This window comes from Amia ocellicauda, chromosome 11, assembly GCF_036373705.1.
Source record: "Amia ocellicauda isolate fAmiCal2 chromosome 11, fAmiCal2.hap1, whole genome shotgun sequence".
Taxonomy (NCBI): domain Eukaryota; kingdom Metazoa; phylum Chordata; class Actinopteri; order Amiiformes; family Amiidae; genus Amia; species Amia ocellicauda.
The window spans coordinates 31,202,086-31,215,731 of record NC_089860.1 but is presented as its reverse complement, the minus strand read 5'-3'; the positions used below and the strand labels follow the sequence as shown (position 1 = coordinate 31,215,731).

At 40.2% G+C, this 13,646-nt stretch overlaps 1 protein-coding gene across 1 annotated transcript in view; it reads right to left on the bottom strand.

The window, feature by feature from the left end:
- Positions 1-13,646, bottom strand: part of sdc3 (syndecan 3) — a 107,796-nt gene that overhangs the window by 7,731 nt on the left and 86,419 nt on the right. The window contains exons 2-4 of the mRNA XM_066717440.1: positions 8,284-8,395; positions 5,904-6,550; positions 437-662 (exon numbers count right to left, since the gene is read on the bottom strand). Coding sequence (XP_066573537.1) covers positions 437-662; positions 5,904-6,550; positions 8,284-8,395 — 985 coding nt within the window. The remainder of the gene's footprint in view (positions 1-436; positions 663-5,903; positions 6,551-8,283; positions 8,396-13,646) is intronic.

Below are 13,646 nucleotides of genomic sequence, written 5' to 3'. Positions count from 1 at the left end.
TAACCTTGAATGTCTCATGGACAACAGACTCCAAACTCATCTGATGTGGTAAAGAAAATTTAAAAAAATCTGAGGTGGCACATACATCTGTTGGGGGTACCTGGTAATTAGCTAGTCCACTAAAGCAAAAGACCAAGTTTTTTTGCCAGACAAAGTACAGACATCTAATCTAGAGCCCAGCCTCATTCTAGTTTGAAAGAAAGGAAAGAGTGAAAAAATGAAATGAAATACAGTAAAAGAGAAATTCAAGAGACATAAGCATTGCACATACAGCACCTTTTGATGTAATGCAGGAGTCATGATTTTAAAGAACTTCAAAAGAAAAAAAATATACAGTATCACAGAATTATGTATCATTTCCACCTGTTTGTGTGAAGGGAATAAAAAAAAACTATAGCAGCAGAAAAGGAGGTGTGTGTGAGAGATTCTCACTCACCTATGAGGACCTCCTTCCTCTCCAGGATGTTTTTCTGTGGGAGCTGGGCGGCAGAGCTGCCTGTGTCGATGGTGTTGCCCAGGAGATCTGGCTCCATCTTGTCTGTGGGGGTTTTAGGTTTGTCCCTGGGGACTTCGTTGTTGGTTTCCTCCTCTCGGATCTCGAAATCACCGCTATTCCCAGCCCCACCTACCTCGTTATTGAGGGTCTCTTCTGGTGTCTGAGTCTACGAGAGAGAGAGAGAGAGAGAGAGAGAGAGAACCCTATTACAATAATACATGTATCGGGGAGGAACACACATACTTACCACAGCTATTTAAAAATTAACAGAAGACAACATCTGAAACCCAGTATTTTCAGAGGTACATTTGCACATTTCTTTTAGACCATTTGTCAAAATGGTCAAGTCAAATCTTTGCTGTATACAATCCAAATCACGTTTATTTTATTTTATTTTGTATTGTTTACTTTATTTACTGCGACACAGCTATGCTGCACAATAAATGACAAATTAAATGTTTTCTTTTCTTCAGTGCAATAGTGCATAGCCATAGTCTTTACAAAATATCTCATTCTGACATCATATTAAGTAAAACAAAGAAACATGACATGAAATACTTCTAAAGAGTAGAGCTAAAGTTATGTTTTTGTGATGGAGAATACAAACCCACTGCCAGTTCACTGCAATGCATATGTGCTTCTAACTTTGTCTGTTCAGACCTCCTACTCTGACTCCATATTTGTGGTTCCTCTTGTCTGAGTTGAAGTTGTTTGAGCAGAAATGAGAGGAACATGCTTTCGCCTGATCATATGTTTGACAGTCTCAATCTCCTTGTTATGTGGTGTTTCTTAGTGTAATGTCTGGTAAGCGTTACCAAACAGTACCGGCTCCCTTGCGCACACATTGATGTGGCATATGAAGCAGGGAACAAATGAAAGATGGGTATGGATTCATTTACAGCCTCCCGGATGGGAAGTACTGTGACAGACAGCACCAATCAAAGTTAGACAACCCCCTTGTCCCTCAGCAATTAAAGTTCTACGCTGCAAGTCGATACTGTGTGCGACACCCCAGTTCCCTTGTCAACTTCTGTCTTTCCATCCATCGTCATACTAACGAAGTTCAACTGATTACATTCTTAGTATCTGGAGGCAGCCCAGGGGACAAAGACATCCAACTGTCTGCAAATGCCATCAAGGCTTTATGAGTGCTCTCCTTCCCCCGGCCGGAGAACTTACTGGCAGCAAGGAGAAGAAAGGAGAGAAGGAGGCAGAGGGAGGAGGTTCTGCACGCATGGTCGCTTTCTCAGGAAGATTCTCTTAAGAGCTGCCTGCTGCAGCCTGACAGAGATTAAACGAAGGTCACGGGGAGCCAAAGGCACAAAAGGATAAAAAAAAGACATGAAGAAAGCACAACTTTGGACTAATAACAGCCTTTCATGGGCAATTGATCTCGGTTTACCCTACCACTTACATTGACATGATAAATATGGGAATCATCGTCATACAGTAAACATTTACATACATACAGTGAGGGAAAAAGTATTTGATCCCCTGTGGATTTTGTTCATTTGCCCACTGACAAAGAAATGATCAGTCTATCATTTTAATGGTAGGTGTATTTTAACAGTGAGAGACAGAATAACAACAAACAAATCCAGAAAAACGCATTTCAAAAAAGTTATAAATTGATTTGCATGTTAATGAGGGAAATAAGTATTTGATCCCCTATCAATCAGCAAGATTTCTGGCTCCCAGGTGTCTTTTATACAGGTAACGAGCTGAGATTAGGAGCACTCTCTTAAAGGGAGTGCTCCTAATCTCAGCTCGTTACCTGTATAAAAGACACCTGTCCACAGAAGCAATCAATCAATCAGATTCCAAACTCTCCACCATGGCTAAGACCAAAGAGCTGTCCAAGGATGTTAGGGACAAGATTGTAGACCTACACAAGGCTGGAATGGGCTACAAGACCATCGCCAAGCAGCTTGGTGAGAAGGTGACAACAGTTGGTGCGATTATTTGCAAATGGAAGAAACACAAAATAACTGTCAGTCTCCCTCGGTCTGGGGCTCCATGCACCTCATGGAGTTTCAATGATCATGAGAACAGTGAGGAATCAGAATTACACCGGAGGATCTTGTTAATGATCTCAAGGCAGCTGGGACCATAGTCACCAAGAAAACAATTGGTAACACACTACGCCGTGAAGGACTGAAATCCTGCAGCACCCGCAAGGTCCCCCTGCTCAAGAAAGCACATGTACAGGCCCGTCTGAAGTTTGCCAATGAACATCTGAATCATTCAGAGGAGAACTGGGTGAAAGTGTTGTGGTCAGATGAGACCAAAATCGAGCTCTTTGGCATCAACTCACTCGCTGTGTTTGAAGGAGGAGGAATGCTGCCTATGACCCCAAGAACAGCATCCCCACCGTCAAACATGGAGGTGGAAACATTATGCTTTGGGGGTGTTTTTCTGCTAAGGGGACAGGACAACTGCACCGCATCAAAGGGACGATGGACGGGGCCATGTACCTTCAAATCTTGGGTGAGATCCTCCTTCCCTCAGCCAGGACATTGAAAATGGGTCGTGGATGGGTATTCCAGCATGACAATGACCCAAAACACACAGCCAAGGCAATAAAGGAGTGGCTCAAGAAGAAGCACATTAAGGTCCTGGAGTGGCCTAGCCAGTCTCCAGACCTTAATCCCATAGAAAATCTGTGGAGGGAGCTGAAGGTTCGAGTTGCCAAACGTCAGCCTCGAAACCTTAATGACTTGGAGAGGATCTGCAAAGAGGAGTGGGACAAAATCCCTCCTGAGATGTGTGCAAACCTGGTGGCCAACTACAAGAAACGTCTGACCTCTGTGATTGCCAACAAGGATTTTGCCACCAAGTACTAAGTCGAAGGGGTCAAATACTTATTTCCCTCATTAACATGCAAATCAATTTATAACTTTTTTGAAATGCGTTTTTCTGGATTTTTTTGTTGTTATTCTGTCTCTCACTGTTAAAATGCACCTACCATTAAAATTATAGACTGATCATTTCTTTGTCAGTGGGCAAACGTACAAAATCAGCAGGGGATCAAATACTTTTTTCCCTCACTGTATATATAAAGGTTGGGGACCAGCTCGAACACTGAAGAACACTGATGTAACCCAGTTGTAAATCAGTTTGAACACAATAATGATCTGTCATTTATACATGAATTGTGGTTCTATGGCATCATGCTGATGGCAGGAATAGACGTTGTGAGTTGCCTCATGCACATCACCAGGTCAGCAAGAGGAGAAACCTGCTCCACATTTCACTGCTAACGCATTAGAGGTGCATAAATGCAAATTACATGAACTCTTACACACGTAATGTAGCTTGTGTATTAGTCTCGTTAGGCAGAAGGTTATCAGCAGCCTCTCCCTTGTTTCTGCACGGGAAGGGCTTGAAATATATCAAACGTATAGTCGATGAACAGATGATCACCCAGCCAGCCCAGATGGTGTCTTTTTGAAGTATCAGGCAGAACGTACAGCGTCTCTGTTGTCAAGTCCGATGTATCTGTCCAGCCAATCAAAACTCAACTTGCTATGCTTGACCAATCTTTTGTTCTACAGAGTAATGTTGACCGTGTGCAGAGTACTTCTTTCTCGATGTGCTACCATTTTGTTGTATGCAAAAGCTGAAGAACAGAGTATGTGTTTCGTCTGACTGTAACTAAACATCCCTAATGCTTAGGAACATTCCTTAGAAGACGAGAGCTGATGTCACAGATGTAATTAAAATAAAACATTAAATACAGATAGACCACCAAAGGGAGACAAGGTACCCACCACAATTTACACATTCTTGACCATGCCTATTGCTCTCCCCATCACTCCTACTCTCCAAATCCACACACCCTCCCATTTTTACTTCTTTACCCCTTTCACAGCTCTTGAAAACACCCATTTCACCCCACCTGTAGACTCAACACTGCATTGTGTCCTATAAACTGTTATATCCCATACAACTCTGTTTGATATTATCCAGTGTGAAAGATCAGCTCCCAAGCACCTCTGTTTATTTCCTAGTTCTAATACTGGCAAGTCTCAAGTGTAATGTTCTTTACTCAGTTTGCTTTCATTTCTGTTCTTTAATGTACCTTCAACATTATTAAAGTCCTTGCCCCCAGGTATATTACAAGTGCCCCCTGGAAAAAGGTGGGAGACCAATATAATAATAATAATAATAATAATAATAATAATAATAATAATAATAATAAACAACTCCTTTCACCCTACCCAATCATAGTAAGGCAAATATTAGCATATTTAACCCTAAAAAAACTAAAACACACAGTACTTTGACATGTTTTGATATATATTCTTTGCTCAAATACTAAATGAGGTAGATTTTTAAATTGGCTATTAGATTCTTTAAGCATTTTCTATATTTACGCATTATTTTAGTTTTTTTAAATGAGTGAATTAAAATGTCTACAGCAGACCTAAAACAAATCCTAAAATGCATTAAAGATAAAAGCCAAATTAAAATGAAAAGCCCATTTCCTTGCTACACTCACAAATAACCACAGCACAAATCTCACTGGTTAGAAATTGTCCCTTGTGGCTATAAATGCTTCTTCAAACTGGCAATTTCCTCTCTATGGGATATAACAGCTTAATTGCAAGAACCTCTTTATCTCCTTTAGCTGTACTGGGCACTTTTTATTTGAGTGTCTGAAATGCTGGACTGACGTGTTAGAACCATCTCTTGCACTAAGTTTTATTCTCCCTGTATTTTGCTTCCTCCGAAGGACAGGAATGGCGAAGAGAATAACTAATGAGAATATTTCTAAAGAACATAAATGTAGAAATAATGGAAGCCCATCTGGTCTGCCCCGCTTTCCAAAAGTGTGTTCATCCGGGTGGGGAAACTGAAGGACTCGGGTCCCATAACAATAAATCACGCTTCTGTCCAGAAGGGGAAGCTTTGATGTACGTCACTCAGATAAAACACATTCCTTCTGTAATGGAGCACACCTGAAAATCAGCTGGAGAATTGGAGCAGACAAGATGACTCGAAGAGATAGAGACAAGGTTGCTGCGTCATAAAATTCAATTGCAGGAGGAGATGCTGAACGCTTAAGTACCTCAATAGACCAAGCTGTTAATTACATTATTGTAAGTGAATGAATCCATAGATTAAATACACCAGGAAGAAGACTAGAACACACCCCATCCTAAAGAGGGTACTGGGTAATGTTCTAGAATCTATATTAAAGAAATTAATTAGGAAAAGATCAATGACTTCTAACAGAATTCTTCTTCTTAGTGCGACAGTGAGTGTTGCTCTTGAGACCAAATTACTTGTGAGCGATCCACTCTTTCTCTGAAAAGTGCAGAGGTTGGAAAGATGGAAAGTAGGACAAGTGGGGATGGTCAACCTCACTTTAAAGCAAGCACATCCACCGGACACTCTCTCTTACCTTGGAGACGGAGGTGAACAGCAGCCCAGTGGTGGTCAGCTCCGTCTGGATCTGGATGCCTGGGAGCTGGGTGGTGGTCTTAGCTGCCCGAGGCCGGACAGTGGCGGCCGGGGTGGGGGCCTGGGTTGTGGTTGCTGTCATGGTTGTAGTTGTGGTAGGGGCCAGGGTCGTGGTTGTAGCAGCGGTCGAAGCCGCCGCGGTGGTGGTAGTTGTAGAGGCTGTTTTTCTGCGTGGGGCTGCTGTTGTGGTAGTAGTGGTGGTGGTGGCAGCTGTGGTGGGTTCCACGGTGGGCAGCACTGTAGTGGCTTCCTCGGTGCTGTCCACAGGGATGAACACATCCTCCTTCTCCTCCACCGTGGAGCTGAAGTCCACGAGGCTGGTGGTGGGAGGCGTTTTCTGGGCTGTGGTGGTGACCGAGCTGGTGGTGGCCATGGGGATGGAGGCGGCTGGGCTGGGTTGTCGGCGGACGGACTCAGTTGCGGGGGCCCTGCTCTCCTTCTCCACTCCTGGCACACTCTGGGTTCCCGTAGGCATCGCAGCTGGGGGCACGGATGGGGCAAGGGAGGTGGCCTGGGTGGTGGACAGGGGTACTGGCACTTCTGTAGTGAATGTCAGCTTGGTCCTGGTCTTGAAGTCTATGTCTGGGACTTTGGGGGCGGGGGGACAAAAAAATTGTTTAATCAAAATGTTCTCATACATATCCCCCTTCATAGGTAATGATTCCGAATAAATAGCTTCATTGCTGTACATTTTTACGTCATGTAAATAGAAGAACGGAACAGCATTTTGCAACTAGGTAATTATGAAGAAATTGGTTCTGGATTAGAACGTTTATTAATCATCTTATTTTCACACATTTAAGATGAGCTAATGAAGCCCTAAATTAATAAAGTTTTTTAATCATTTTTTAATTCTCAGTTAGAGTATAAAGTGTGACGCTTAAATGAATCAAAACCAGCTTCAAAATCTCGTTTAATAGCGCCGATCCTGTTTTTTTTTACATTACCCCGTCTTATTTTAAACCTTGTCTTCACATGGAAAAAAAATGTAAAAAATGAAATCTTCACTTCAGTTGCACAAACAAAAATAGTAGTAAGCTTATCAAGAAACCTTTAATAAAACAATCCACTTTACAATTGTATTTTATTGTACTACGTAATAATACTATGTAGTCTAAAATGTTAAAACAGGCAGATAATTACATTTAAAAAACATTGGAGATGATATGTAATGTTTCTTTGGCTTATGTTTCTCACACTATATTTTTGGAGGGATAAGCAACCGGACAGTAGAGTTCCTGTAGTCCAGGAATGTCGCAGCTAATCATACAAGGTGTTAGAGGAATTACAGAGCGCAGCTGTAACGCTTCTTATAAGAGGCAGAGAGGTTCTCTGGACGGCATTTCCTAATAATAGCCCATGTGTATCAATAAAAGTCAACTGAGCATTGCATTGAGAAGCACAAATCAAGGTTATGTAATTCACACCTGGTACTACCGTAATGTGATTTGCTGTATTGTGCAGCAAAATGTGATAAAATTTAAAGGAAATAAAAATGACATGCTATTGACAGAATATTATCACACACAGATCCCACTTATTTATATTTATATATTTTGATCTGAGGAAATATCAACAGCAAGATCAGTGAAACAAAAAAACATCCCAAAATACTACAAAGAAGTCTGAGATATTACTCTTTATTAGTATTATTATTACTACAGGTGACACCTAACCCAGACCATGCTTGTGGGTGTTAATAGTGAAAATATTGATATGGGATTAAAGAATCTGATCTCTGCAATCATATTACTTAAATAAGATCAGTGGAAATCTTTGCATGGCAAATGGAGCTGTCGAGCACATCGTATTCTTCGCTTACTGGCTTTGTTTAATTAATCACGGTGGACTTTTCTACAAAGCCAAAAAAAAAAAAAAAAAACTTTCACTTCAATACATACATATAATCATACATTTAAGATAAAGCTTATTTATATAAGATTAGACCACACGTATGTTTGGTTATACTAGCCTGAATGCTTACCGTTCAAGCATACTGTAGTACTGTACACTTTTGATAAAAACACTATGACAGTTTGATGTGCATTTAAAACCAGAATAGTTAGAAAAAAGCTGTACCTTTACTAACTGAATGACCGTCAATTACTATATTAATTGCACCAGTCAATAACCCTTAGCAGTGTGATCTGGCACTGGTTATCATTAGCTTGTTTAGAGGCATCAATGAACTTATTCTTAACTTATTCTTCCACCCCTCATTTCTTTGGGCTTCTTTCTCAGGAACCCAAACACATACTCCAACATTGAAATGACAGAAATAGATACTATTGACTTCCAGTGAGCGTTCAGTGGATACTTACAGCCAGAGCCCGAGCCAGAGTATAAATCTTCATCGTCATAAAACGGGTTGCTGCCTGATGCTTCCAGGTAAGTCGGGGGCTGCTCCTCCGAGTTTCTGGGCCAGCGAAATGCCTGTGAACACAACAGAACGCCTGATCAATCAAAACCCTCCATCAAAGGCTTTTTATTTAGAAACGATAGGGTCACTGCTCACATAGTTGGTTTCTTGATCAATTTAAGGCAAAGGACAACTGATTGATAAATAATCAATCAATTAACGTGTTTTCAGTTTTTGAAAGAACATATAACTGGGTATCCTCTGCCTACAAACAAAGCAGGTACCTCCTGATCTGATGCCATGGTTAACTCTTCTGCCAACATGCTTTTCCCCAATGAGAGAGATCCACTTATTCCAGTCCAGCATCCATTAACACATTTACACACATTTATAATTTCCTTCGATTTTAATATTCTTACAAAACCCAAAGTATTGCCAACTAAAACAAATGAGAAAATTAATTAATAGGAAAACCTTTATTTTAGAAAAATTATACTACAACTGTCAGTTGGACTATTATAAAAAAATTGTATTTTGGTTTTGAAGGATCCTTAGTTTTAATGGAAGAGGGAGATTAATTCATAACCAGCAGGGAAGCAGTATCAAGACCCAAATTGATGGCGGGGCTTTTGCCATATCTGTGCTGCTTCATAAATTAAATCACAATCTCATGTCCAACCAAGTCTTTTCATGTTCCCAATCTGGTAACAAGGCCGACACACACACAAAGTTGAGACTGCTTTGATCTTACAAGATTTAAATTAAACAGGGAACATTGTTCAATGCCGCTATAGTTGAGCAGTCTGGGGAACTAGTAGACACAAAGACCACAGAAATGTTTTCAGAGCAGACGGGAGCACAATGCGTGGCTGAACATGGCAGAACACCAACTCCTTCAGTGGGGTTAAATCAAAGTCCTCAAGCCCAGGGAAGCTTTACTCTATGGTTCATGACATCTACACTTTGAAGGAAAGCTTCAGTCGCTACTTCAATACATTGGGTTGATAGAATGCACAACAATGAGATACTGTAGGACATGACTCCACATGATTTCAACAAAGATGTCTCTCTTTCATGAGGAACAAATGGTGGATCTTTCAGACTGATCAGTTAACCTGCTGGTTGATAAGCGGATGGATAGCGTTCCTCTATCATCTTTCTAAATGAACAGGAATATAATTTCCAACTGGCCAAATGGACTGCTGTCATTTGGAACCTGTTCTGTTAATATGGACAGGCCTTTAATGTCAATATTTTTAGCTGAAAAGGCAGAAACTGTAATGTGGGGCATGCTAATTATAGGAATACCACAGGGATCAAACCACACAAACAGCTAACTCTTTATCTTGCAGTTAATGGCTTTGCTTTGAGTTTAATTTGAAAAATGTATCAAGGGGCCTTGTAAAGGCAGGTGGATATAGCAGAGAACACGGTGAAAAAGACTGCTTCAGAGTTCAGCTTGTGATATGTTAACTAAATACATCACACTAACTCCATACTCAGTTTCCATGGGTGGACAATGTCTTACTGTTCTAAATGTGGTCACAATGTGACATCATACAGTTTTGTAATCCAATCCCTTAATTAAAATGCTTTAGTTCCATACAAGTGTACTTAACCACTGTTTTAATTCTTATAATTTTAATACATTATTAGTTATTGGCACATCAATATTTTGGAGCAGTAACTACTGATGCCTCATATTTTCTTTTATTTGATGTCAAAGGTCATACTAACATTGAACAAGTGACCAAATATATCTGTAAACACTGTGTTTGACTCTTTGTGTGTTCACTTAACCATGTTGTCTAGATGAGGACATCGATAAGTCAACAGAAATAGAGTCTCTTAGAACACGACTGGACTAATTCCATTCTAGCCATGGAATCTTTAATGCATTAATGTTACAGTACATACATGGAACAATTTGCATTAATTAATGGCAACATTAATTCTCACTTGGCCAATTTTACTGCTCAGGTCAGGATATGGACTAAATCATTTTAGATTTAATTTCCTGCTGTCAGAATATAGGCTACCGCGACCTATTTCTTTCTGTCAGATGTTCAAATGATACAGTTCTCTAATTTGGTCCCAGATGTAGATTAGGAAGGGCAGTGATATACTGGACTATATCACTCACATTAGGCTACTGGAGGTAGATTTCCTGTTTGAGACAAAGTAATCCTGGACTTTATTCATATCATTCTCTTTCAGCTGAGCTCCAGCCTCCAGAAATTGCTCATAAAAAACAACTATTCTCCAGTTTTTTTCAGGCTAATGGGGGAAATGAAAACAACAACACAAACTTGGAAAAGATGAGTTTGAGATCTCATTAAAATCAGGACTGTGTCAGGGTTTATACACTCATTACAAAAGCAGAGTGCTGCAGAGCCGAGAACAGTATTTTTAGTGCTCATTATTAAACAGACAACGCTGATGAGATTTAGGCAACATAGTGCTATAAAGTTTATTATTCAAGTGAGGAGTGACAGTACTGGAGAACTAAGTCTGGTGTGATAAACTACTCATTAAGAAATGGGTCTCAAATGTTCATGTAAAAAAGGCGGCAGTTCAGACATCCACAGGGACAGCGTTTTAGAGGATTTGAAGAAAGTACTGATTCAGCAGTTACTACTCTGAATGTAATTCTCAGCCACAATGAAGCATCTTCCCTAACAGCCAAGTTACTTAAAATGCTTACTTTTTCATTCACCAATTTAAACCCTGAAAGAAAACAAACCAAACAAAAAATTAAAAAGTGTGTGCATTAGTCATTGGTTTCATTTTCAATTCATATTAGTTTCTGTGCCAGACCACAGCTGTGTATGAAATTGATGTTTAATGGCTGTATTTAAAATATTGTATTACTGGCAACTGTACCACATTCATAATGACTAAAGCATATTTTTGCACTCACCAATGTCTGTCATTCTTTCTTTCTTGTTCTTAATAAGATTTACATTTTTTAAATCAGTAGAAATAAAGGGTAAAACATCTATTGTCATTTAACCTGGATACGGTAGATTGTATCTGAGGAATTTGTAGTTTCAGGTTATTTCAATGAAAACATTTTCTGATATTCAGAAAGCAGTTGAAATGGGTATTGATGCAATGTGATTGGGCTGCTGCCTTTCCACATAGGATTGAGTCTTTTCAGGTCAACTTCCTTTCAAATGGACTTAAAACCCAAATGGAGAATTATATACTGTGACTCAAAAAAATAATGAATGTCAATTTCACACTTGACGCTCTCTGGAGGTGGACAGGGCTAACAAAGCGAACACAAACCAAAGACATACATCTGAAAGTATCGACTTGTCTCTAGGACCTAATCATTACTTGGCCGAAGCCGAAAGCAAAAAGGCATCGATATCTCACAGGCAGATTATTGGCTTAGGGCAGATACTTCACTGCCAAGCCGACCGTTTCAGATCGTATGTCTTCGGTCCTGTATGCGTGCATTGTTATCTGCCGCCCTGCAGAATACCTGAGAGAGGAATGTTTAATTGTGATGTGCACCAGAAAAAAGACCAGACAGCTACTCTGATAATGTACGTGCAGAGTCTCGGACCTCAATGAATGGACTCTGGCCTAGCCATGTACAAAAGCCTTAACCGAATATTGATTAAACCCCCTCCGATATTGACCACATTCATAGAAAGGTATTTGTAGTTCACCCACTTTTTAATCTTTACAGTTAACAAAGAAGGCTAATGATTAGTTATAAATTGAGAAATGAAACCAGAATATTAATCAGACAGTGACAAACCAGAGCTTATTCAGAATGTCAGGAACAGCATTAGCAGTTCTGTGTTAATTACAGATAAACGAAAGGTCAATGACACGTTTGACTCGTAATGCGTCACACAGTGGCACCCGCACACACTGCACAAATAACACAGTTGAAGGAAACACTGTGCGCGCTCACTGTAAGATTTACTCGATGATATCTCAGACTTATTGAGATTAATTCGTTAATACAGCGCTTCCGTTCAAAATCGAAATCTCCATTAACTCTCACTAATTGATCAGTTACATTGGGAAAAGCAACTGAAAACCCATCCAAATGACAAATCATTCCTTCAGAGAGCCTGTGGGTCTGAAGTGTCAAGTTTAATTTGTCATGTGTCCAGCTAGATTAAGAACATTTGTGACTGCCACAAAACATTTACAAAAAAAAAAAAAAAAAAACCTGTTGTATTGCTAGGCTAAACTGCTGGTGTGTGAATAAATTTGAAATAACTAGTCTTACAAAAAAGAAAAAATGTGCCACCAAAGATAAATCAAAAAGAAAGCCAAGCACTGATGAATTCCCAAACGCAGGTCTTCTCAAAAGCTGATAGTTCAAGTGCTTTACTGGAAAGTCTTAATTGTAGTTTACAGTGAAGTTGCAGAAACAGTTTACTTGAACAGCTGGAAAAGCTGTGTAGCGGCTATGCTTTCTCCCCAAAAGGGGAAAGGGTCAAGTGAAGTAAAAGCTGTGCACTCGGTAGAGAGGTGACAGTTTCCTGACCTATACCTGAGCTGAAAAGCATTATTTTCCTGACAAAATAAAATGACTGTATTTTTTCAAAGCTCTGCTGGTAATTTTGGGGTCTGGACTCCCCTCTCCCCTCCCCCTCATTCCTCCATCTCCAAAACAACATTCCATCTCTGTTCAACTCCCCCACCCCACCCCGCCCCCAACATCCTCCCCGATTACGCTTCCTGTCCCAGATGGGCCTCTATTACAACCACCCTGGATTTTATATACAAATAAATAAATCACCGAGGAACTCTGAACTTCACGCTTTGCTTAATTACCATAACTCAATTGAGCTCCCCATCAGACGCGCGAGACTCACCCAGCTGCCAAGAGTCTTAGCTACAAACACCCGGGCAGGATACTGAGCCACTTCTTCGTATCCTCCAACTCTCCCTGTCCTATCCTCATCACATAAACACTGCAATATTAAGAATGTGGAAGAAGTTTGACTATATTCACATCCCATGCTGCACTGTTTGAATACTAACAAACTGTAATTTTAAAACCGGAAGATAAAAAGTATTTTAGTTATCTTAAAAACATTTATTTTCTATCTCAAACAGCCATACACCACTGTGAACACTGTGTGGACGAATATTTATGAAGGAGCTGCTATAAACATAGACAGACCTCAAAGTCATTTTTAGTTGCCCATTTTGTTTGGACTAAGCAGGATCACCATTATTCCAAACACGGTGACCCCAGCTGTGAGATCAGACTGGTTTAGAAGAGTTATGTTATTGAGGTCCGTGCCCTTGCCGACTCTCAACAATTCCCACCCTGACAGCTCCCTACGG